Here is a 26606-nt window from a genome sequence, read left to right as displayed (position 1 = left end):
GGTCCTTAATGCATTGATGTTTTCTTTTGGTTAAGCTCAAACTGCATCCCTTCTGCAGTAATTACGCATGCGGAGTGAGGCCGCATAAGAGTTGGATTTGGTAGGACAAGAGCAGCTGTTAAACCTGTCTGATATGTTTTTATATATCCAACACAGTACATTCTGTTGCCGAGTTCATTTGACTCTAAGCAAGGTCTTATCACCAGCTTCTGAGAAATGCATATTTGTTTATGTACACACACAAAAATATTGTTGTTCTAGTACAAGACAGGATTCCGCTGTGGAACGCTGGATGTCAAAACAATTCCCAGAATGCCTGGAATGTTCTTTCAACCAGAAAGGAGGTGCATACTGTGAGATTGGGGGTGGGCAATAGTATTCATGCGTCTTCACTATGCTAACCGGGAGAACAATATCAACACAAGAAACTCTCCATAACCCACTGGTTTTCACTGCGTTTCACTCTAATAGCAGAGCATGGGTTTTGTGGCTGCTTTGTACTGTAATATGCAAACACAATGCCTTCTAAGCTGTACGAACGCTTTCACAAATCCTGTTAGGTCATTGTCTAGGAAGATGAAAGCCTGTACATCAAAGGGATTTGCTCTGACAATAGAAGGGGTACCCCTGTGTCCACACGCGCCCCAGGAACTATTGACTGCCACTACCCTGTGCGCTCACATGGTGGGATGGGATAAGTGCATCAGCTGCCAAAAAGAAAAGCAGGAGACAACACCGCCTTTTTACAGAGCAAATGTCTGTGGTTTATCTCTGGCCATGGGCAACCAGGCCTAATTATGTTGTGACAAAAAGCTTCATGTGGTTTTTCAGCTGTTATGTTAACACTGCTTATATGCTTTCCCCCCCAACACTGATTTGGCATTTTGACATTTTTGTTTGACGTTCATTTGAAATATTCAAATAACACTGACTCCTTGCTCAACCATCAATTCTTTGATTTGATAAGACAGTTTCCAGACATTGTCAGAATACAATGGAAGTGCATATGACCTCTGGAACGGAGTGGTAGTATGTATTTGCACATTTTTACCAAAGCTAAAGTAAAGTGAGGTCCTGACTGTAACATTTTTCTGTTAGTTTACTGATATAGTCTTTGACTCAGCAAAGGACAGTAATGCAGGCATCTCAATATATCTCTGAGAAAAAAGTATTTTGAAAGGGCACTAGTTTTCCATTTATGTATAAATGTACACACAACCACACATACAAATAAACACACAGAAGGCTTTACACAATCAAATCACATTTTTTTTGTTTTCCTTGACCTTATAAGGTCTTTATGTCAACTTCATAAAAATTAAATACTCTTAACTCTGCTTACATAAGTGGGATGAAACTATAATCAGTATACACATACAGTACTTTTTCCAAAAAAATATACTCATTTTGGTACAAACATGTATATTACATTGGCTCATCATATCTGGGTGAATATTTGTGATCCATCATGCTGGAACCCAATGAAACAATGAACAATTTTATTTTTCTGTTGTTTTTCATTGGTTCATTGTAAGATGTCCACATTTTGATGGAGATTAGTTTATGATTTGGTAGGTTTTTTGCTGAACCTGCATGCAGTTATATTTCCATGCATGCTGGTAATGGAAAATGGCATTAGAAATGGGACTCAAGACATTTTCATAGCAATTTCAGTGAAGTTTGTCAGGCTGGTTTGTTACACAGGGTTGCATTCATTTTTCATCAAATTCAGCCTTTTGTTCTGATTGTTACTTTGCAATGAACTTTACATTAAGTACTACCCTTATTAGCACAGAGCCGTAGCCAAATCATCTACAATTACAATGAAATTTTATCCTTGTCCATAAAGGCAGTCTTATCCAAGCATCCAAGGCACTCATTCATGGGAATGTTAAAAGCCACCATCATGCAGGCAAAATAACACATGAAAACCACTGTCGACATGTTTCTGATGCCATAATAAAGGTGTTATTGTACTCCTATGTGGATTCTTTGGATCTTTGGGTAAGTTTGCCATTTTGGATGTAATAACAGATTTACACAAGGATGCATGTACTTTTTGGGAAATCATCTCCATTTGGTTCAGTCTTCATCAATACCCTTGTTTTTGCAAGAGCACTATAGTAGTGCTCCGGTGGTGTATCCATCCACATTAATGCTTGTGAGATTCTAGCAAAAGCTCATAAGCTACAAGATGTCTCCTACAGCCTACCTGACCCTGTGCTTAAGCTGTTTCTATAATACCCTGTAACAGCAGAATATTCTCCAGCAGCTCAAACATACTTTCATCTGAGTGACTTCGATCTGGGTTGAAACAATGATTAACAAGTTTCTTCACCCCCCTTCCCTCCGTTTGGCTGTAGTTTAAAACCAGTTACAATATTGAACTCCTGTTTATTCATGTCCTTCTTTAACACATTTTTTCTGCATAGTGGCAGTTATTTCCTGTGCTGCAGTGTGTAGCACTGCCTGCAATTAACATTTTAAGCAGCTGGTTCCTCCTTTAAAAAAATAATTGAGCTGGTGGGCCCCTTTCTGAAATATTTTTCAGGATTACTTTGATGAACAGATTTTCAGATTAGTGCGTAGTGCACTCATTGAGTCCTCTGTTGCACCCTGCTGTAATTCAAGCAGCCTGACAAACTAAAACCCAATACAGTCAACCACAGGAGAAAGCATTACACGACCAACATGATAGAGCCATGTGTTCATTAGCTTTCATAATGCAGAACTATGAATACACTGTACTTCATTTTTGAAAAGATATGTGTTCTCTCTCTGTGGGCAGTGGGTTAATAAAGCAGTTGTGCAGATTTCACTCATGCCTCCTAGACACCTCTTAGCAGCAAATGCATCACATGACTACTTTACACCAAGAGAAAGCTTTCCAAATGCTTGATAACCAGAAATCAATTTTGCAGTACAGTTAAATGATGTCTACCCACAACAGAAGAGGCCCATGAGTCACTGTGGCAGGTCTGCATCCAGCACCCCACTTATCATTCTCACTGAGACCTGAGGTCCTACAGGGCTGTTCCTGGGAGACTGTTAGAATCCTACTTAACTCCCCATGGGGTGAAAGCTGAGGTATGTATATTGTCTGTTTTCCACACAAGTGGACATCCGGCAAGAGACTGACTTTTGTGATGTGTAGCTTTAGGGAAGATTACTCAGTGTACACTAGTAGAAGAGGAGAACATTCCTGAACAAAAGCAAGGTGGTGGTCTCTGATACTTTTCTTCATAATCGCTTAAGCGTTCCTGAAAACAGCACTTAATGGTTTAATCTTAGTTTTCAACTCATGACAGAGACACCCCCAGACAGAAAAGTCTATAACAATGCTAAACTTTCTTCAGTTTTAGCAGAAAACACAAATGCCACTCATTAGGAGGCAAGCTGACAAGGTGTTGTACATAAAAACATCCTGTGCTGTGTTCTCGCCCTGCAAGTTCTGTACTTCAGGTCACGGGTGCAGCAAGAGGCACAAGTCCCTCCTTATGTGACCACCTGCTGCACCACAGAGCGTTCATGGGCGCAGCCGTGATCCCCACAATGCAGCCTCTTAAGGAGCCGCTGGAGCTTGTGGGAGAAGTTCTTGTTCATCTGCCTGTACATCAGGGGCATGGCGAAGCTGCTAGAGAAGGCCAGGAGTTCGGACATACACCTCAGGAAATAGTAGGTGGTGACCCGCGGCCTGTCAGAGTAACTCCCCTGTACCCCAGTGAGTGTGTGCACCAGTAGAGTCATGTAGTACGGGGTCCATAGGACAAACTGCATACAGACAGAGGCCAGGAGCAGTCGGTGGATGGAAGGGTCCAGCCGGCCCGAGTCCTGGTCCAGCGGCGTGGACTCCTTGCGGATGCGCAGAATGAGCACGAAGGCATAGAAGACGGCCACGGCGGGCACCACGTAGCCGATGAACATCATGATGGCGTCCGCCGCCTCCTTGTTCTGCATCTTGGAGCACTCTATGATCTTTGTGGAGACGTGGTTGCAGACGTAGAAGAGCAAGGAGGAGAAGCTGGTGAGCACGGCGCCGCCCCAGATGAAGCCGCACACGTGCTTGGTGTTGTAGACGCTGGACATGTAGGTGCGCGGCAGGGCGCGCTCGATGTAGTAGTCGAGGCTGAGCAGCGTGGTGGAGTACATGATCACCAGCGAGGAGATGTTGAACAGGATGAGGAGGGTGATGTAGATCTCATTGTTGTAGTCCCACACGGGCCACCTGGTGAACCTGGGACCCAGCAGCTCGACCGGCGCCACCACGTTGAGCACCAGGCCAGCGATGGCGATGTTGACGAAGTACACGTCCGGCATGGTCATGGACACCTTGTTAGAGAGGTTGACCACCACCAGCAGAGCATTGTAGCACAGCCCCACGGGGAAGCACACAATGAGGTAGATGAGGGAAAAGATGGACAGAACGAGTCCAAAGTCCTGGCAGAGCTGGTGGTCCACGCTGTCATCTGTCTCGTTGTACACCATGCAGCTCCACATAGCGGTGTTTCTGCAGGGCTCTGCTCCGGGCTACTGGTTCAGCTGGAGAGAGAGGGGAGTGGGGGACACGGCGTTATTTAGGTTGGCTTGGGCAGGTTAAAGTCTTAAACAGAGTGTATATGGGTATTAAAAGACGCAGTCTACATGATTGCTGACTAAATTCAGTCTAGCAATCTTAAAATACAGTCTAGAAATAGTCTTAAGAACAAGAATTGGGTGAAACCATGCAGACACAAGCAGCAAACATGCAGCACGTCCAGAATTCCTGGAGTAACATTCATTCCTCTTCATTACACCTTACAGACTGAACAGAGCATTTCACAACTGAGTGCATCGCAGACCTTGAAACATTCTCCTTGGTTGTGGTCAGTTTTTAAATTTACTGTAAAATTGATCCATTTCTCCTCTGTGTCTACCTCACACCTCATGGATGTGATTATTCCCGAAAGTCTGTCTCTGCTTCACTCAAACCATATCTCCTGTCTCACACAGAGGCCAGCATGCCTTTGGAGTGCAGCCCATTTGTGTCTTGCTGAAAAGAGCTGACCTTTTTTATTTGTATTTTTTTTTAAACTCTAGTTGACTGGGGTGTGGCTTGCACCAGCCCTCTCTTTATCTGGGAGCCAGCTCCAGTTTGGTCTCACAGACCCGCCCCCCTCCCCTCCCCTGGATCAGTTCATTACTGACCCCCCTTGTTCCCTCCCATGGTTTGTCCTCTGTCAGAGGGGCGGGTCTGGTGGAATGCTACTTGTGATGTGTGGATTTATAGCAAATGAAATGTAAAGCGGGCCTGCCAAGGGGTCAGCGAGGAATGGAGTTCAAGAAGAGGTCGCACAGACAGTCTGAGCACATGCTGGGGGATGCCTCGCCGCTCGGGATAAGCCATCTGATTGAGCTCATTAGGAGAGGAATTACGTAACTCGCGGTTTGAACTCATTACAGTTATTCAAATGCCTGGATCATATTTGTACCTTGTTATCCAAGATGAATTTAGCCTGCTTATAAAAAAACATTAGTTGACTAAAGCTGCTTGTAAAAATATTTGAAGCCGTTGCCTGTGTGTGTATGCGTGTGTGGGCAGAGGTCATTCCAGTGAATCAACTGCTGTGTACTGTATCAGATAATACATTTGCTAATACTTTGGCATATTTGGCAGTCTGTTTAATGGACTTACAACAAACAACTTGGAGTTTATTGTCATGGGTTTCGTTCATGCCGTCAGCTTTCTGCTAAAATCTGTTAGGTTGGAAGTTTAGCAGCTTAATGATCACTCTCCAGTTCACGTTAAAGGCTTGAAACCTGATATGGCTTTAATTGCTGGCTAATGTCTGCAATGGGGAAATTTTTCAGCACAGTGAACATTCTGGTCAGTTTCATAACAAATGATAGGGTAGCATTTTGGCATTGGGAGACTCTGTGTCTTAGATACACACACATCTCCTGAACTAGGGGGCTGTCTTCCATCTGCACACTCGTAGCCCTCCAGCTGCCTCTGAAGAGACGGACATGGGTGAGGGGGGAAGGGAGGAGGGTAGTATAAAATTACCCTTTCACAACGGCCCCATGCCCTGCCTTTCCCTGAGACAGGTGTAAAAGGCTGGCCCCTTGAAAGGGCTTTCAGCTCTGAAAAGCCTCTCCAGGTGACTAATTTTCTGGCCAGATTTGAAAGGGGGCCCAGGGTGAGATGACGGAATGTGACATGCTGTGGCTCTGTAGATAAGGCAGAACAAGACAGGTCTCTGTGCAGGGGGATACTGGCCTCCGCTTTGTTTTAAAAACACCACGTCTTCTGCCCTCAGCTGATGGGAGCTCTGAAACAAGACTGATTCACACCTCAAGGCATGACTTAGGTCAGAATTCCCCCCTGGAATGTACTGTGATTTCTGGAAGTGCAAGCTTGTCTGAAGCTGCTGAATGATGTAACATGATTCCATGTGGAGGTACACTGTATGCTGTTAAAGTGTGATGTCATGTTTCCTAACAACACTTCCCTTGGATTCAAACCAAGTGATTCAAATAAGGTAGAAAAGACGGATAAAGCTTGTATCTGTCAGCATATATATATATGTATCTGTGTTTATATGAATATGTGTGTGTGTATACTGCTGTTGAAAAACCTAAGATGCTGTTGTATTCTCTGTATGTAGTACGCTAGATGAAAAAAGACTGACTTCATTTTGGTCTTTAAAGTTGTTTCTTTTTTATGGAATGCAATTTTTGTATGAACCAACAGAATTTACCTTAAAAACAAAAATGTATACATTGAAATCATTACGTGGATAACATAAATATGAATTGATCAACAAGCCACAAGCAAAATTCATTTTCATTCACTTGCCACATATTTTATGCTTGTTAAATTTCATGACAAAATTCCACACAACCTAAATATCTTAATCAAGTAGTTTTACATGAATATCATTTTATGACAAAACCACTTTGCTTATTTGACTTGCATTTTGTAGTAGTAGTAGTTGTAAGTAGTGAGACAGGATCACATTTCATTTGACTGGACCAGACCCCACTGTTTCTTTGCCGCTTGCTATAGGAAAGTGCTGTTCCCCAGCCCTGCCTCGTGGCCTGTGGGTGTTGTGGGCCAGGGGCCCTGAGCGGAAAAGCACCAACTTTGAACACAGTGTGAAAATGACTGTATTCAGTCACACACAAAATATTGTTGACTCAGATGGAAAATAACGGTTTTGCAAATCTTGCTTTCAATTATTTGTTGAAACACATTTTAGAGTCACAGACATTTATGTAAACCACAGTGCAATATAATTACAAGGTGTAACTGAAATAATAGTATTCATTATTCACAAAATTAAAGGAATCACTTGGGCATATTATTTAAAAAAAAAAAACTCTGAAATTCAGCTTCAAAGGAAAGCTCAAGGTCTGTTTAGTGTATATGCCTGAAATTTTGCCAGAATGTGTCCGTCTGTAGAGGCAATGTCTGAGAAGTACAAAAGTGGCTGTTGAATTATCAGCAGCTCCCCTCCTCTTCCTTCCTGTTGTCTCAGGTGTTGAGCTACACAGCACTTCAGACGTACTGTTCTCATTCTTGTCCGTTACTCTTATACTGACATCATTTTACTGTTGATGCGTTTTGAGCTTTTAAAATGACCTAAATTATGCATATTCCAGGCAGGCTATTAAGCAATTGCCTTCTTCATCAACATATGACAAGAGACATGTTAGTGAAGACCATTTCAATCTTTAAAAACACTGACCAGCAAATAATGTATATGCTCTTTGGGAAGCCCATAAAAATATATCAAAGTTGTGTGCATACCATTGTTATTATGTGCAGTAATACTTGTTTGACATGCGATAATCTGACGTATCTGCTGTAGCTGTCTCAATAATTGTGGTGCTGTATTTGTACATATTCACATTGTACACAGCCTTCCCATTTCTAGCTGTTTAACCCTAAGTGCAGCACAGGATCGTTCTTTCTGTAACATCACCTTTAAATGCGAGAGAAAACGAATCTGTAAGCAGGCCTAAAACACCCTCTTAGCTGTAAGCTCCTTCCTCTGGCTGCTGCAAAACCCGATTAAGACAGGCTGGGGCTTTAGTGAGAGTTGAAGCAGCTGCCTGCAGGGACACCTGGAGTATCTGGTGCACTGTGCACTTTCTTGTCTGTCCTTCAAAGCCCTTGTGGTGGACGACTGATGCTATTGGCACTTCCCTGAGAGAAACATTCAACAGGCTAACCAGATTACATGCCCCTATGCCTGCATTTACCTCATTTTCTCATAACCCTTGCTCAAGGGAAGCTGTCAGTCTCTATTACTCACACTCACTCTTTCTTTTGTCTGTGTATGTACGTGAGCACATGTGTGTGCACATGTTCAACAAATGGAGCATGCCCCGGAATTTCAGCTTTTGAACAATATTATGTTAAAAAGAATGTGTGAATGTGTACTCACTGTACTGTAGGTAAAAAAAAGCAGCAAACCTGACTTGCATCAAAAGAAAAGACTATAGGGCTTACATGTCACAAGATTGTTTTAACACAACAGGATTTACTTAGTATCATTGCCTTTAATTAAGGCAATGATAGTGACCTCAGTAATTTATATTTATCGCATAGTTTATGCAGGACAAACTAATTGAAATCTCTCAACCAAACCCATTTTCTTAGCCTGAAAATGCAGTATGTACAGTATGATTATTGAAAGTTGTGAGTGTTCTGCAAGTGTACCAAACAGTGTGAGCTTACTGTATGGTTTTATTTTGCAAAATTGGTGGACTCAGGGCTGACAGACACACATTTTGAAATCTTCTAGCCGCAGTACGTGTCACCTCAGGATAGCTATAATTGTTAACAGCAGCTTTACAAATCTTGTTATTTTTTTTGCTCACTTATTCAGCAGTTTTAAAGCATAGAATATATCCCTGGGATACACAAAAACTATTTTTCATTTCTCTCCGAGCTGCCTGAATATTCTGTTTCCATTTTCATTTCTATTTGGTGTGGTAGGTCACTGTTGCATGAATCGATTCAGTCAAGTTCTCACCTAAAGCTCCTCATCTTCTGCCCTATGTATTTTCTTGTTAACCCAGTACTTGAAACTTGTAGCCCGATACTGAGAATTCCCAAACCTGCTTGAAATTAGTGCTCCCAATAATAGGTTCTCCAAAGTACTTGAGTCACAAGATCTGCAGCACTCCATCAAGCTGATATAGGCCTTTATAATTTCAGCCCGCAGGTGCTGAGTTCCTGCAATGACCCTGGAAAACTCCTAAGAGTAATTTCAGTATTGGGAAATGTATTCGTTTGTTGCCAAGTTGGAAAGTCTGGGAGAGGAAACCACCACAATTCAGTTTAGTGTGTGACAATGCTTTCCAGGATAGGGGATTTCCAGCAAACTCATGAATAATTCTGCTTCTACCCTGTGTCTGTTCCTGACAGCCTCTTTAGGAATCCACACCTGTGGTTCACTTCAGACCAAAATACAGAATAAGTTCAGACTCTTGCTCCGCTTTCAGGTGTCTGCTCTAACTTGCTGTAGGCTGTATAATTTTGAGGTACCTAACATGCACAGTTTCTGAACTGTTTAAAACTTCGAATTTGAAACCATATTTTTTTAATCCCATCAACAAAATACAAGCACACCGATGACAGACAGAACTATGAATGAACTTTTACCCCTGTGCTGAATGAATCTCTGTCTGCACTGACAAATCATTATTCACAGGTATTTTATTTTGCTGGCGTCTGGGCCAGGTCCATCCCACTCTTCTGTGTTTTCAACAGCCTGTTGCCACATGTTCTGTGAAGCACACAAGCCAAGACTGTACCATCTTCATGAGTAAAACCGTCATCTGATTTTTTTTTAGACTGTCAGAGGACTTGAAAGGAGCAGAGATATACCTCATCCACATTAAACTGGGTTTTGCAGTTTGCAGTGTATACCCAAGGAAGTTAAGGCTCCCTTAGGGAAATTCCACTTTCACACACCTGCGAATGAAATTTCAGATATATATGGTAGGTATAACCAAGAAGGCTCTTAAAAGTGAAATGACTGCAGATGAGCTTAGTTAACTGTGATTTGTGTGGAGGTAAACTGAAGCGCAGCTTTTATCCTTGCCAGGATTCTATGAATTTCCGTGATCATTAAATGCTGTTTAATCAAAGAGGCATCCCGAAAAGACTGAAGGCCTCTTTAGTCTGATTTCACCCTGCTTTAATGAGTCTTCTAATCCTCAGTTTCAAAGCAATTCTGCCTGTGGTCACGAATTGGGGAATTTCTTGCACGCATCAACTGTACAACAAACTGGAATGCTGTGTTTTTAAGGAGGTCAAGTGTTTACACAGCACTTTTGGAGGGCTGTTCATTATAAAGATGAACAGCTATCATACAGGAATCTCTGCATTTACTGTATCAGAGGTGTGAACTACATGCATGTTTAAGGATTAGACTAACTGAAAAACAACTCCCAGTTCAAATTTACATTTCATTCTCCCTCCATATTCAAAATAGACTTGTTTCCTCTGTGGAAAACTTGTGGCTGTGTTCCGTGTCATTCTGAGGTTAAAAGCTGATCTGACCCCCTTCCTGTAGTCAGTATGCCTATTCTTTTCAAAGTACTCTACTACACTTTTGGGATCTTTTAGTGATGTTTTGTATGCTGTCTCCACAGTTGTGCATAGCTTTTTTTAATGACCTTGGATCACCCTGCCTAAAATGTATCACATTCAGCTTTGTTTCCTTTTTTTAAAATCTTCAAGGGGACAGAAAAATAACATCCTCTCACAATCTTTTGTTCTCTATTGTGTGGTCTGAAATTACTAAGTGAACAGATGAAAGCCAAATGATGCTGACTGTTTAATGAGGAAAAGGGATAATATGCTATTTATGTAATCTAGTATGCCTCGATTGTTGGTGCCGCACTTTGACATGGAATCCTGTTTGACTATTTTTACACTGGAGAAACTACTGTAGCTCACGGTTTTGGATCACATTTCATTAATCCTAGGCCTGTGTGGAAAGGCAGCCATGCATTCAGTCTTCCTTTGTAAACAATGTTCTAAAAGAAATGTAATTCTGGCCTCATTGTGAGGGAGATGCTGTACAGTGCAGGTCAGTGTCACAGCTTTGTCTTTCATAGGCTGTGACACTATAAAGACACCGACACGGTGACACCCGCCTCACCCCCGAAAATCAATCTTCTGGTGCATCACAACAGAGGCTTGGAACCTCTAGGGCGGCCAGTGAAAAGCAATACCTTTGCACTGTGTCATTTACCCATGAAATGGACACATGGTGGAAGAGTTTCACGGCTTAGTCTCTGGGGCACAATACTAAAAAGAAACAGTTCTCTCCTGGATGTTTCCTTTTTCATCTTCAGGGTCATGAGAAAGGAACCGTCGAACCATCTGATCTGGGTTTAAATGTCTTTTATTTTGCGGGGCTTGTTATTGATTATTATGGATTCTTTCCCCCTTTCACTGCTTATTGCCATTTCAAAAAATGCAGTCCCTCATCAAATGTATAAGCAGTTTAGATTTTACATTAAAATGCTCACATTAAATGCAAAAAGCCTAATCAAATTAATTTAGCCCAATGTGACATGGGATGAAAAATCTGAACACACTTTTACCAAATGTAATAAACCCATGGATGAATAGTTAAACATATTGTAGTGCAAGACGAATTAAAATTTCCAGACAGCAAATATTGAGATCATATCGTGAGTGACCCCTGTGAGCATTGCCCGATAGAAAGCCATGTACAGTGCGTTAGAGATTTGAACTGTGCAACAAAGCAACTTCTATAAAACATGAAGGAACTTCGTATTTCGTAAAGCCTCTGCTGCTGACATGATCTCAGTCTTAAATATTCAGTGCTTCACTAGAATGGAGACCCCTTTATCACAGCATGAATTCACCATTTTTCAGTTTCGTAAGTTAATCATCTCGCTAGCAAACTATTCTGCCTGTCTACGATATTAAATTAACTACCTGTCAGCCATATCTTTAAAGCCGATATACATCCTATTGAGACTACTTCAAATTCATTAAGGCTAGTGGCCTCTACTCATTAAAGAAAATGTAGCAGACGTCGTCAGCTTTAAGGAGCCACGGAACAAAAAGGTAACTCGTCGCTCGACTTCAAAGCTCAAAATGTTAATCACCACCAGCGATGGGATCAAACACGGACTCCTGGCTCAGCCTCTGTCATCTGACTGGAGTGGCTCCTGACTAATCACACCTTTTTCTTGGAAATATGTTCCAATATCTAATTTGGCCTAACAAGATGCCACCTTGCTATACTCTTGAGACAATGATTGGTGTACTGTATAGGCAGGCCTGCTTTCTGCATTTACCTACTTGTTACCTACCGACGCTATTCAAATTTGAAAAATAAACGTTTTAAAATTGACATGGTTTCAGTGTGCGCTGTCCTTGCTAGTTACCTTACACCGAATAAGTTCATATGAAATAGAACGGACCAGCTTTAACTTTGCGTTCTATAACATCGTGGTAGTTGTTAAATGTCGTATATTTACGATTAAAATCAAAATATGGCTTTGTCAAATACAGCCTCGGCCAAATTAACGGATCGGTTTGTAAGATGTGCTAGTGTTGAATTTCTTAAATTTCACCTCCGACTGCGAGGGGTACGATACTGTGTTGAAATACGGTTCGGTAGATGCGACTATTGGTGTGCGCTCGGATACACCTCAAAGTACAGAAAACGCAGACTGTGCTTTAGGTCAAGATCCACTTATATACGGAAACGAAACGGCATATTCACTGAGCTAACAGTCCAATGTGTCAACCACGTAGTAATGTTAGCTAGCAAATGTTATGTTACTATAAATGCAATAGAACGTAACGTTAGCTAGTTAGCTCCTGTAGACTCGCTGCTTTTGCATGGTGAAATTCGGCGGTGTTCAGAATCAGTTAGTGTTTAAAATGTTTCGTCTTTAGGCTAGGGACGTTTTTCAACTAAGTGTCAAAAAAGATGTTTAAACCAACAACCTCAACGTTGCTGAACTGAACCTAGTTCATGCACGATAAGAGTCGTTAGAGTGGAGTCGAATTTCCATTCTCCAAGTCAATATCTTGAAAGATGAGTAATTACTGAGGTGTGAAATACACTTGGGCGACTAAAAAGTAATCAGAAGGTAAAAAAAAAAAAACCTACCTGTAACACAATGATTTGATTCCTCGAAAGATTTATAGAGGCATTGGATTCCCAAAACTTCCAATGACATTTCCCTGTGCTTGTTTTAAAGGTTGAAGAGCAACCTATTGCGTTCCCTTATGCCAGTTCAACAAGGCGTGTGGAAAAAATAGTCTTCTTGTGAATTTCGGGGCAGACGATGATGCGCGTTTGCAAATGTTCGTTATTTCCCGACAACCCGCCGTTGTAGTTCCCGTCAAGGTGAAAGCCGTGCGACTTTTTTACAATGCCTTCGGAGCGGTACTAAGTTCTACTATGTGTGTACACACGTGACCCTCCCCCCATCGTCTCGTTCACTCAACAAGTTGTTGAGGCTCGTTTGGCTCTGCGAACAATCTCATTGGACGGTCATTCAAAAAGGGAGGGGCGACAAAGACTCAAAACAACGTACCGATTCTCTAATACACACAAACACCCCAGCGCTGTTAAGTAGCTTTGACAGGGAGGTTAGGGGTCAGTAATCCGCATGGCGCACACAATCCCTGTTGGCTGGCAATCGTGCTCGAAAATACAACTCTTCTATGTGGTTAGACCTGACTGTCATATTGTTGATATCTACGTTTCTATAAACTATAAACGAGAACACTGCATTGATAAACCAAAGCAACTATTTGCTGGAATGCTACCAAATTGCTTGGAATAAAAATATATATACATTATGGATAGATTTCCAGTCATATTCATATTAAGCGCCTTATCATGTTTATGTACGCCATAACATTACATATAACCATATGTTTGTCTGTTACATCTACGTTAAATTTGTACTTTGTGAAAAGACCCGAATGTGATGGGTAATCAACCACATGTCGAATACCCGCATTCCTGCTTCTCGGTTAAGTTCTATTTAGTTGTTAAAGCATACTGATGTGATGGTAGTTGCTAATTGATGGGCTGTTACTAGAGTGTACTTCATTCCCTCAGGTCTCCTATGTGAAAGTGATTCTTTAGACAATAGGCACACAGTGTGCACTGTAACTCCTGTGGTGTCGAGCAGACGGGTTGTGCCTAGCCACACCCACACCGGACAAATCCCAGCGTCAGACAAGTAAATCTCATCACCACTCTGGCCTTTAGCGGTGTGAGGACAGATTGGGGGAAAAATGTCTTTCTTCCTCAGATTAACAGAAACACATTGATAGAAGCTAAATAATGTGACTCCGCATTTTGCCAAGAAGATTAACGATTATAGATTGAGGTCTGTGGTAAACCGTGTCCCGATTATGACCCACATATTAAAAATCCTTTGTGTGGGAGGTTTTCATTTTTATTCAGACTCCTACAAACACATTAGGAATTTCTATAATTGGGGCAGCAGTGTAGCACAGTGGTAAGGAGCAGGACTCGTAACCAAAAGGTTGCCAGTTCAGTTCCCTGCTGAGGCACTGCTGTTGTACGCTTGGGTAAAGTACTTAACCTCAGTAAATATCCAGCTGTATAAATGGATAACATGTAAAAAATTGTAACCTATGTAAGTTGCTCTGGATAAGAGCATCTGCTAAATGCCAATAGTGTAATGTGTTGAATGAAGATATTTCTGCTTTGTCAGTGAAAGAAAATTAGAAAGCTGTACAAAACTGTGTTAAGTTTTTGCCTAAAATGTGCACATAATGACCATTTCACCACAAACCCACCACACCAATCCATTATCACCCCCTATTTTATGCTATGAATGAATTTGTAGCCTACATCTCCTAGCAATTTTTTTAACCAATGCATTTCTCATCACCTTCAAATAATTATATTGTCTCCTTTCTGTGTTTTTAATCTCATTAGCAGGGGAAGGCAAATCATTTTCTGAGTGTATACACTGCAAGCCTGTTGTGTTACTGGATTGAGTTCACATCAACAATCCATACAAGAGTCTGAAACAGTTTTCTTGAAGTTACTGTGACTTGGCATAATTCCCAGTTCTTATGTTGTTGCTGGTGAGGAAGGGAGTATCCTTCACTTTGGCTGGAGTTTTAATCCTCATTCCAAAGCTACTGTTTACCATTTCCTCTCTCTGGCTTTGCCAGACAGGATGTTTCCATCTTTTGAGATCAAAACTGTGTAGAGATTATTGCACCAAGGCAGTGTTACTCAACCACATCAACATTGCAATGGCTTTTTCCCTTAAAAACTCTACTCAAACACTTATCTTACTCGTTCTTGGTAAGATACCACATCTGTCATATCACGGTCACCTAATTTATAGTAATTTAGTCTCAAAATACTACATTTTTGCAGGGGAGAAAAATTCCCACACGCTCCAGCCTTTTTTCAGTTAGTTTTGAGAACCTGTTGACATGTGTTATTAATACTATTGATGCTTAATACAAGAGGGTCACTTCAGATGATGTTTTACGTTAGCAACACAGTCTTTCCAGTAGGGAGTTTTACTGCAAGCAGGCTTTGTTTTTTTAATTGATGTTTTATGTTTAATTACAGGATGATAATTATAGGGTTGTAAAGTGTGATTCAAAGTTGAGCTGTGTAGTTTTGTCAAGTGGTTTGCCTTAAAATAATATACTGAGTCTGTATATATCTTATCTGAACATAGATCAAAAACCACTGCAGCAGAAGGTCAAATCTGTGTCAGTGTTTATTCATCCATTCAAGGTTTTTTGTTTGGTATACTCTTGTCCTTGTGAGTATATGTTTAATAAGGTGGATCAGTTAGATCTAAAAAATACCACTCCTCTCTCTTCTACTTATGGTGCCCAAAAAGAGTGTAAATCCTGACTGTGTTTAATCATGGTGTTTCCAGATCTGTTCCTGGGGGGTACAGAGTGACATCATACATTGCTGTTTACTGATTTCTGATGGCCTTGACAGTATCTGCCCATGTAAGGAGCTGTTTGATGACATTTCAATACGTACAATGTTCTAATTTCAGGACAACTGGAGGTCGACCTTCCATCCAAGACTAAGCAATGCAGACATGCTGTTACCAGCAAATTCATCTAATAAGTTATTCAGTATAGACATTGTGCTGGTGGTAAGACTGGTGATGTAGAACAGATGGAAGTGACACTGTGCTGTGAGTTTTAAAGTAACATCTCCCAGACAGTGGAAAAGTGAAATCTAAATCTTTGTCACCATTTAATTTTATTCGTGTTCTGCTTGATTGAGCCAGGTCCCAAAAGAACAGCCCAGTGACTTGACCTGCCACAGATGTGGGCCTGTTGTGGGACGTTGCCGTGGAGAATGTGTCAGAGGACAGAGGAAGGGGAGGGGGCTCCTCTGGGGTGGGTGGCAGGAACACTATTGACTTCCGTTCGGTAAACAGGATACAGTTAGTTAATGGCTCAGTGGTCTTCCCATTGAACACTTGCCCTGTCTGAGATCAGTAAACTGGGCCCATGGGGCGCCGTGCTGGAAGTTCACAATGAATGCCTTTTTAAATGATTAGCCACAGCACAGTGCTTTGTGGGGTCGACTGCCCGCGTTCACAGATTTTTTGTGGTGCTTTCCAGAATTTGCTTTCGTTGGCTTGTTATTATCACTGTCACATACTGTATTCTGAATATTCTGTTTTTCTGCACTTGTTTGGTTCAGAGGAAGTTTATATAATGTGAGTAAGTGGAACACAGTGCAACGCAGTGTTTTGCCACCATAAACATGGACAGGCTGTCCTCACCAAGAACTTCCATAAACAACTATTGCCACTTTGGTCTTGTTAGTGGAATCTATAGTGTAGAGGATGCTTGGAAAGGGGAACTTTTCAGCTTTGTCATACTTCCAGAATTTCAAACAATAGACTGTACTGTACAGTTTCTCAGCTACTTGTAAAATCTCATTTCTGAGATCACAGTTTCCACTTAGTACCCACTGATGCCCAAAAGCTACATGAGTCAACAGCAGCACAGTGTCTTTCTGTCCATAACTGTATTTCAAATATGATATAGAAACAGACTAATACATTTACTGAGTTTTATTTTAATCTAATTCTATTATGACATCTTTGTCAACTAGATGAAGTTATCATATATTATCCCTGTTATTATAATACGCACAGTACAACAGAGGCTTTCTTCATGGGAAAATTCCTGAAAATATCTGGCTGTGTTGCACAGAGGGTGCCAACGCGTGGAGCCGGTTTGTTTGATCCTTTGAAGTGATTAAGTCCGCAGACTGGATGTAGAAGGACGTCCTGGCCCTGCACAAGAATAAGGCCCGATGGCGTGCAGGAAACCCAGGCTCCAAATTAAAGTGTGTTTGTAATCTGCACAGCTCAGACGGGGGGTTCGGTGGCAGGTCACTGAAAACCACCAGTGTTTGCGTGCCGTGCGCATTCCTGTTCCCGCTTGCTCTCTCGCCACTGGTGAAAGTTTCAGCAGGAAAACACTGCACGGAACTGTCTCTATTTTTAGATCCCGTCAAAATAGACTGTGGTAATGTGCAATAGTGGAAATGCGCCTTTTTTCACCAAGCTTGTTTTTGCTAAACTAAAAGTTAAACTAAAAAATGAGAAAGCCTTTTAAATATTAAAACAAGAATATGTTTTGCCAAAGGGTGAAATCTGACAAGAATATGTGGGGACCCTTATGAAATGGTGGTTTCTTCATTGAACATCATGAAATTAAACCCATACGCCTCAAGGCAAAAATCCTTCATTTCATACTATGATAGTGCCATCATTTTTTTTTTTTTTAATCCTTCAGATATTGGCAGTGGAAACACTCAGTTACACATAAGTCAATGGAATATAAAATACCTGGAAGGAATTAAAGACTTAGTTTTTTTGTTTAATCTGTTATATAATTATAACATGTTGCACAAGTGACAGGAATTCTTCCGTGCAAGTGAGAAACCATTTATTATTATCTTGACGGAAGAGAAGCAGACAGACAGTTAGGCTCTGATCTAGGGAAAACAAAAATGGATGACATCATAGTGACAGGTGCTCTTAAGATGGAGCCGAAGGGCATTTTATCCAGAAAGACATCTCATAATGTCTCTTTGTAGTTTGCCATAGAACATTATATGTAGAAATCCTAAGTCCTTGCCCTTAACAAGGACTTGTATTCTCATAATAATAGGTAGTGGTAAAATTCAGTAAGGGATACATACCTCACAGCCACCCCCAAAATACACACGATTATCAGGGGATAAGGATCAGTTGTCAGGATCTCAGGAGATAGTAGTTATTTTGGATTTTTCTTTGTCATTTGGATGCATATGTCTCATACATAAAACTGAAATGCATTCAGTTGCATCCAACTGTAAGCAAAATAATGCACGCTTGTAGGCAATGCATGTTAGGCAGCTAACTGACTGGAATTGTGATGACACACGTGACATTAGTGAGTACACATGTAACATTTCATCATCAAAGAATAAGGCCAGCAACTGCTCAGCACAGCCATAAACACAAATTTATGGTGGATGGTTCATTGCTATTACATTGTTATTTCTGATTGTAATTCAGCGAGCAGCAATCTGCAGATTGCCGGTGTGTTTAACTGCTTAAAGTTCCCTTAATTATCCATTGATTTTGGTGTGACACTGCTTATTGACATGCTGCTATTATAGTACAGCTGCCCAGTATTTATTGCCCAATATTACAAATTTTCTCATGACACTTTTAGAGAAAGCTCATCGAGGTTTATATTGAGCCTCACAAGTGTAAAAGCCTGTTTTTACCTAACTGCCCCATAGGACCAGTGGATCTTATTGACCAATCAGTAATTTGTAATCCAAAATCTGCCCCTCTGCATTTGAAGAGTTGGGCATTGGTGTGACGTGGATATCGATGTGTTAGGCTATGAAAGTTCCCGTGGATTTGGTTGCTGTAGATTCCCTGTAGTTTTCTGTTGCTGGAGATTCCCTGTAGTTTCACCCAATGCCAAACTAAATCACTGCTGTAAGGTGTCTGTGTTTTCTTATTTCATGGTCTTTGCGTTGTCACGAGCATCTGGCATTCGTTCACCCACAGTCACAGCTATGTTGTGTCTGAGTGTTTGAGTCTGCCACTGCCTGGTTTTAATTTCTGGTCTGTGTTTTTATTTGTTTATTTCAACAAGCAACATTCCACAAGCTCAGTTTCATTTCCAGGTAGGCCACTCAAAGGAAGGTGAGTCATACTGTATGTTTTTAGATGCTCAGAGGCATACCATACATGGTCAGTATCAGCGGATCGTTTTGTATTGGTGAGACGAAGGAAGAGGAAACTAGCTTTGTTTAATGCCTGTAGCCTCCTCTCAGACTTACAGTGTCAGTAGGACATGTAAGGATAGGGGTGAGGTTTTCTGAGTTTTTCTCAGGGTAGGACATATACCTGTGAGTCAGGGTGGTAACTGCTCTGAGGCAGTGGAAGAGTACAGGTGTTTTTTTTTCAGCTTAGATGTGTTTTTCTCTTTAGTGAAAGTTGCCAGCTTTTTAACCAAGCCCCCTTTTTCAGCCTGTGTTCATGTGAACTAACTTTAGGGAAACATTGAATCTTTCTAAAGGCTATGTCAAAGCATGCATGTGCTATCTTCACTACTGTGTGTGTGTGTGTGTGTGTGTGTGTGTGTGTGTGTGTGTGTGTGTGTGTGTGGGCGGGCGGGGGGGGGGGGGGGGTTGATTTGACTGAAGGCTGGAACAGTAATGCTCTGTTTATCCCTGATCAAACTCAGAAATCTGTCCTGTTCCTGGAAGCCACTGCCCCTGTTCTCTGGCCTGTTTACAGTCCACAGCAGCAGTGACTGTGGTGATTAACCTCCATTTAAACCACTGCCTTGTACATTTTTTTTCAACTCAAAAAAAAATTACAAGGGTGGAAATGCGTGGTTAACAGTAATAAAAAATGACATCTTACAGCATTTACATATTACATCAGTAAAGAATTGGAAAGGAACCTTAGCCCTGTGTCAGCCCAGAGACATGTCATGCAGGTATTTCCTGTACACAGAGGGGTCAGACACAGCTTTGCGCTTTGATGCTCTCCGCTGCTCTTCCTGTTTGGGAGGGATGGCCTTCTCAGCATGCCCACTACTTTGTGTCTGTGTGCCTTGGTGCGAGCAACGAGGGGCACGGACAAGGGTCAGCAGACACTTCACAAGAGCTTTATGATCCGTGATGTGCCCCTACCCTTAGCACCCCCCACGCACACCTCTTTTTTTACACCACCATCTCCCCAGAGGCCTCCTATAGTGTCGTGACATTTACTGAAATGACTAGGAGGTGTGCAGCACACGTGTTGCCAATTAAGGGCTTATGTCTAAGCAGGAGCTCACGTTCAGCGGCACGCCAAGGCAAGCGCCGGAGATCCCCGCGCTGATTCAGCCTGCTCCGAGCTGTCTGTACCAATGCCTCGTGCTCAGACTCCAGCACTCCAGACGGAAGAGGTCTTGCCCAAGGCAGGCTGCCCGTTTTGTACCAGTGGATAGGGTCATTGCATTTTTTTAGAGCGGTATTTGGCAGACACTCATCAGTGTTGTGCGTGGAAATCGAAATGCGACCTGAGAACAGACTTTGTTCTTTCTGTGGAACCGAGAGTGAAAAAGGTGGAAGTGGAGACTGCAGTGTCAGTGTGCAGGAGCTTTGCTGTCATTACTCACATACTCACTCAGTTACAACTTTAGCATCTAGTTCTCTTTCATTTGCACTTCCATGCGTGCCAGCACTGCCGCTCCCCTGAAACTCCCCTCTGGCATCAACCGTATGGATCACTGGTGATGCAAAATCTTCCCTGTTTTTCTTCCTCTGGGTCCAACAAAGGCAGTACAAATGCGTTATTGCTCTCTCCGTCACTGTAGTGACATCCGAACCCCTTAACTGCCGTTAGTTGCAAATACTGAAAATTGTTGGATGACATCTATCTGAATAAGCTGGAAAATATTCACCTTCTTACAGTAGAGGGCTTGCATGCAGTTAGTCCTTGGACCAGTTGTGTGTACACAGAAGATCCTAACACGAACTTAAAGAAGGTAAAATAAAATTAGATTTACTGCATCTCTTAAACTGAATGTGCTATTCTTGGTAGATCAGCTGGGAGTGTAGTCTGCCTTGATGGGGCCAATTTCCTGCAGAAAAACAAGTCCTGTTTCCCCCCCCCCCTTTGTTTTCCCCTCATTGTTTTTCGTGGTGCAGACTACAATGCGTGTCATGAAGCAGTTTTCGCCTTGTGGGAAACATCCGGTCCTTCACGACCATCCCGTGCTGCTCTCCAGTGCGGCTCTGCCTCGGGGAGACCCTGGGCAGGGCACACAGACAGCGCAGGGCTGAGAGGAAGCCTGCCGCCATCACACCGGGATTAGAATAAGGCGGTGTAAGCCAGTTGCGTAAGTTGCACTGTTGTATTTGCCTTCTGGGACAAATGATGCCCTTGAACATTTTGATTTTTTTACAGTAAAAATAAGAGGGGCTGCACTTTCCTCATTTCCTCTCCTTCTGTGTCAGGGTTTTTTGGTCCCCATAGTGTATGGTTGTGGTGTGTGTGTGTGTGTGTGTGTGTGTGTGTGTGTGTGTGTGTGTGTGTGTGTCAGCATTGATGATGCCAGTACTCAGCACACATACCTCTCCTTCTAACACTCTTTGCAGAACTCATTAGAGAAGTTGGAGGTCAGGCAGTGACTTGCGTTACTGATGGAAAGGAAGTTGATTATCATCTGTGCTCAAGTGTTCCTGGTCTTATTGCAGTGCATAATAATTGCAGTGTGGCTGACTTCATCTCTGGAAGAATGCAGTGAGTCCTGCCTACAACCTGGCTCTCTGATCAGTTACAAATGAAAAAATGCAGAGTTGCTCTGGAGATGCAAATGAACAATATTGCAGAAAATATTGTGCAGATAATGCCATTTCTTGTTTACACACACACACACACACATACACACACACACACAAACACACACAAATACACATACACACAGTGCAGCCCAACAAATAGCAGGTTTCCCCGTAATAGTCGGCCTGCTTGGCTGAAAGTGGACTTCTGTACAGAGAAACATTCCAGCAGGACAACAGCAGGCCGAGGAGTATTCTGGCAGGCGTAGCCGCGGTGAGATCCAGAGGTTGAGGTATCTTTGGCACAAAGAAGTAAAACTATGCACTGGGGTTTCCAGCTGTGTCACTCAGCCCTCAGCTTTGCTTTCCTCTGTGAGTCTCTGTGTTACACAGGACCACAGTGTTTCAGAGGGTAAGGATGGTGGAGCCCAGGACCGAATGCCGCCAGCAGAAGTCAACCCTGTAATGGAACTCCCTGACAAAGCATCCACCTCGCGAGTGCCTTAACTATGTTATTATGGCACTCTCACTCCCTGTTTTTCTTTTCTCCTCACAGGGAGTTTTACGTTGCCTCTTTTTTGTTGTTTGTTTTTTTTATCTGATGAGTATAAGGAGTCCAAGGTGCACTGAAAATTACTGTCCATTTTTTTGCTTTTTCAGAAAAAAAGTCTGTTGAGTATAAAATCACTCAGCTGTTCCTTAGCATCAGAAAAACACAGTGGGGGTATATTGTTGGTTACTAAAGCCAAAATGCAATGGCCAGCACCACCGTGAGAAGCATTGGGCACTTTCACGTTAAGCCACATCCATCCTGAGAAAAGCTGTGGCACTTTCAGCTGGGTAACTTTCCTGAGCAAGACGCCCAGTGCTAATCCTCTTTCTGTTAATCTAGTTAAGAATGTATAGAGATTTGGAGCTTTTTGATATGAGAGTTGATTCAAGTACCCACTGTTCCCCCACAATACATGCTGAAATCATAACTATATGCACATGCCAGTTACACAGTGCACAATGATGTATGCAAATGACAAAGATGCTTTGCAAAGGTGTAAAAGAATGAGCAGCTAAGAGAACTAACTCAAAATTTGCTGTCATAGCAAGGCAGTTGCTTGCTTTGACTTTAATGGAAAGGCCACAATCTGTTATTCTCCAAAGATTGTTTTTTTACACATTTTTTATCGCTTAACACCGTAGGTAGACAGGAGTGAATAATGGCCATCCCTGTCCTCAGTCTCATTTTACTCCTCTGTCTTGGCTGATGAGCTTAAGAGGATTTAGCTCTGTATTTTAGGGGGCTGCATTCACATGCCTGACTCTGTGCAGATGAGATATAGATCTGCTTTCTGTACTTCTGGATAATGTAATGGCCATAGGATACTGAAAGTGATGTGGTCATTAGAATCATTATTAGGAAACCCGGCAGATACCAGCTGGACATAAGGGGCCAGAAGATAGTTGCAAAGTATGGTAATGATAGACCTGTATGCACATCAAGCTTGCAAAGTGTCTCCTTGCTGTTATGTTCAGTTTATTTTCATTGAGAAGTCTCAGCTGGGATTTTTGAGCATTCCTCCAGTTTATCCAGTGTGTTTAGAGGATGTGACATATGGTGTTATTATGGGGTGGCTTCCTGGATGCTGCTCCAGCTACCAGAGCCATTCTTTACTGCATCACATCACGTACCTTCACATCCTCTCATCCCAGTGATGTTCTAACTGGGAGCTGCGGCTCTGTCTACCACAATGTGTTGACTGTGTAGGTGGCAGTGTAGCATAGAGGTAAGAAGCAGGACTCGTGAACAAAAGGTTGCCGGTTCGATTCCCTTCTGGGGCATCTGCCGCTGTACCTTTGGGCAAGATACTTAACCCAGAATTGCCTCAGTAAATATCCAACTGTTTAAATGGATAACATGTAAGAACTGTAACCTATGCAAGTCACTCTAGATAAGAGTGTCTGCTAAATGACAGTAATGTAATGTAATGTTCACTAGCCAGTTGTAATTACATATTTTTCCCCTCATACTTTTATTTTTCAATGTGTTCTTTGACTGTTAGCCTGTGTCCAGACACAGCAGCAATCCAGACTGCTCCATTCACTGTAACTGTCTGATTTGGCGGAGCATGAATGCTTTCCTGCTTAATGCTCCTCTGCGGATGGGGACTGGAAAGGAACCGGGGCGTCCTGCTGCACTCAGTGATGACAGCGTAAGGGGGTCAGGCAGGATGGTTCATGCTGAAAGGCCTGCTGAGCTGAGTGCGGTGAATGGGGTCTGTTCTCCGCTCCAAAGGAGAAGGGGAGGTGTGTTGGAATGGTGTGTGTGAAATGCAATGGATGGGGGTAGACAGCCGGGCCTCTTGGGGCAGGACTTTTGAGCGCCGGAGAGGAGAGGGAACCCCCAGTGCAGACAGCATACAGTAGCAGGACTGTGGAGTCCAGCAGGGACAGTCCGACATAATGTGGAGCAGATCTAAAGCGCCAGGCCTTCCTGTGTAAACAGGATGCTCTCACCCAACCTGTTGGGTCCATGGAGGTACTCCAAAGCAAACACCGGCAAGGGAGCTGAGGAACGCCTCCAAATAGCTCCCATATGCAGAGCACATTTCCACTCGTACGTAAAAAATATGAGGTGAGATTTGAAATAGCGATAGCATTCGGCTGTTTTTAGTAGCGGACCACGGCGCGTATGAGGAAGGCTTTGTAGGTGAACGCAGGCTTATGAAGAGGAAACCCTGCCTTGAAATGTCAGCGTGCTTCCCCAACATGAACGTGGCTCCTCATATAAAGTGATTCATTATGGGTGTTGCTCTTTTAAACGCTTGGTGGATAAGTGCAGCTGCGATGCGATGAGCGTCTGTCACACCACCACCCTTCCTGAGGGCTCAAACCGGGGTTATCAGATGGAAGGCTGTGTGCACAAACACCAGGCCTCCCGCTGCACTGGCTGCATCAGTGACGCTCTCAGTGCATGGGTGCCGCTACAGCTAAACTGCGTGGTGCTGTTTTAGTGCCCACCCCAACGCCGACTGTCTCCTCTGGTCGTGGGCTACGGAGGGGTAGTGTGTTGGGGTGGAGGGGGGAGAGAACCAGAGCCAGCATCTCTCACCCTGGCCCATTCTTCCCAGAGACCAAATAAACATCGCCCTCACGCTTGGCTTCCACCAGATGTGACGGCGGTGCCAGGGTCTGGGGGGCGGCTGAGCGGCAGATATGAAAAGGGATTAAGCAGAGTGCCGCAGTGGAGTGTCAGAGAGCAGTTCAGAAACAGCTGTGTGTCTCCCTGTTTCATAACCCCGTTGGGCCGGGCCTCCCCTCGGGCAGACTGGCGGCTTGGAATGTGGGACCCGGGGAACACCCGGAAATCTCTTGAAGAACCCAGAATCTCTGTGTTAAACATTATGGACAATGACGTCACTGAATGGAGAGGCAGTCATTTCACGCCTGCCTGTCATTCCATTGCCATGTCATTCTCACTTTTTATATATTGGGAGAGGTTGTTATTTCCCCACATGCATCTGTAAGATGGGAAAGCACTAAGCAATATGCAAACCAAGTCTCCTCATACCTGATTAGGGGAAAATCTTGTTTTGCATACAGTACTAAGTGGGCTGACTTCTGTCACACTGCCTGTAAGGTAAGTCAGTACATCACACTATTTCCTTCTCTCTAAGAATGTTTCTGTAAGACTGCCCGCATAATGCATTATACACTGTACTTTTCCCAACTGTCAGCCGCACAGCATTGCTTCCAGCATTGCACAGTTTTATGTCCATTACCGGGAAAAGGCAAGCTGAAAGAAAATAAACAGCTTCTAGGCTATGTCATACAATACAGTCCATTGCCACACATGCCAGAATGAGCAGCAGCTATGACTGAGGAGTTGCCAAGCCCTGTTCAGAACCTGTCAGCGAGCGCACTTATAGCTCCTGTCACCACGGACACCACAAGTGGTTAGTTGTGGCTGTCCGTCTTTACCTAAAACAAAAAGGGCAGCGGGACTTTCTGTTCATCTGGGTGGAAAACATCACATGGGGAAGCACTGATAGCAGCAATGGGAGACCTGATAAGCGTGTTTTTGTGGAAACGGTGCGCAGCTTCGTCCCCCTCATAATGAACACTGGGCTAGCGTGAGTGTCAGCATCTCCGTTTAGAAATACTGTTTGGATCAGCAGGTACATGTTCTCTGCTATACCAACTCAGAGTGATCCTGCCAGAGAACTGAACAGGAAACAATAAAAACATCCTTTGTTATCAATAATAAGGAGACGCATGCAAACAGCTTGTGTTCCTTAATCCCATGCTGATGATACTGTAGTGTTTGAAAGGGCAACTGCCATATAAAATGTGTCTTACCTGGACAGTGCAAAGGAAGGGTTTTCCACCCGTGTATATGAGTTTTGGATTGCTAGTAGCTTGGAGAGCCCCAGGTCGTGCAGTGCGGTCAGGGCAAGTGCGGCTAGCTGAGATCGACTCAGAGTGCGAGTGAGCGGGGTTTCTTGGTCTGGAGTTGGTCCATGTCCACTTCCTCCTCTCCACGCGTCTGTTCAGCCCTTTTCTGGAAAGACCATCACTTCTGAGAAACCTGGAGTGATGCACTTCTCTGAACTACATCCCACCTCCCCTGTGAGACGCAGAGCGAGCACACAGGCGCAGTCTGAGTCCTGCTGCAGAGAGGAGCGTGGCTCTGCCCTGCACTGCTGCCTCTAGCTCTGTCTGCTGCTC

The 26606-nt window shown here is 43.0% G+C and overlaps 2 protein-coding genes across 5 annotated transcripts in view; one reads left to right on the top strand and one right to left on the bottom strand.

Moving 5' to 3' along the window:
* Window positions 1–26606, top strand: part of LOC118782605 (uncharacterized protein C7orf50 homolog) — an 85584-nt gene that overhangs the window by 35406 nt on the left and 23572 nt on the right. The gene's annotated exons all lie outside the window — the stretch shown is intronic.
* Window positions 1339–26505, bottom strand: LOC118782591 (probable G-protein coupled receptor 146). Of its 2 annotated transcripts, none has more exons than XM_036535956.1 (2): window positions 26238–26505; window positions 1339–4539 (listed from the first exon to the last, which is right to left on the bottom strand). In XM_036535956.1, exon 2 carries the CDS (start codon window positions 4495–4497, stop codon window positions 3496–3498), a length of 1002 nt encoding a protein of 333 aa, XP_036391849.1. In that variant the 5' UTR covers window positions 4498–4539; window positions 26238–26505; the 3' UTR covers window positions 1339–3495. The 2 variants fall into 2 exon arrangements, with proteins under 2 accessions (XP_036391849.1, XP_036391842.1); XM_036535949.1 differs by lacking the exon at window positions 26238–26505 and adding an exon at window positions 13158–13462.

The sequence above is a fragment of the Megalops cyprinoides genome, chromosome 1, assembly GCF_013368585.1.
Source record: "Megalops cyprinoides isolate fMegCyp1 chromosome 1, fMegCyp1.pri, whole genome shotgun sequence".
In the NCBI taxonomy this organism is placed as follows: domain Eukaryota; kingdom Metazoa; phylum Chordata; class Actinopteri; order Elopiformes; family Megalopidae; genus Megalops; species Megalops cyprinoides.
The sequence above is the reverse complement of the archived record's forward strand: the minus strand, read 5'-3'. Positions and strand labels throughout refer to the sequence as shown.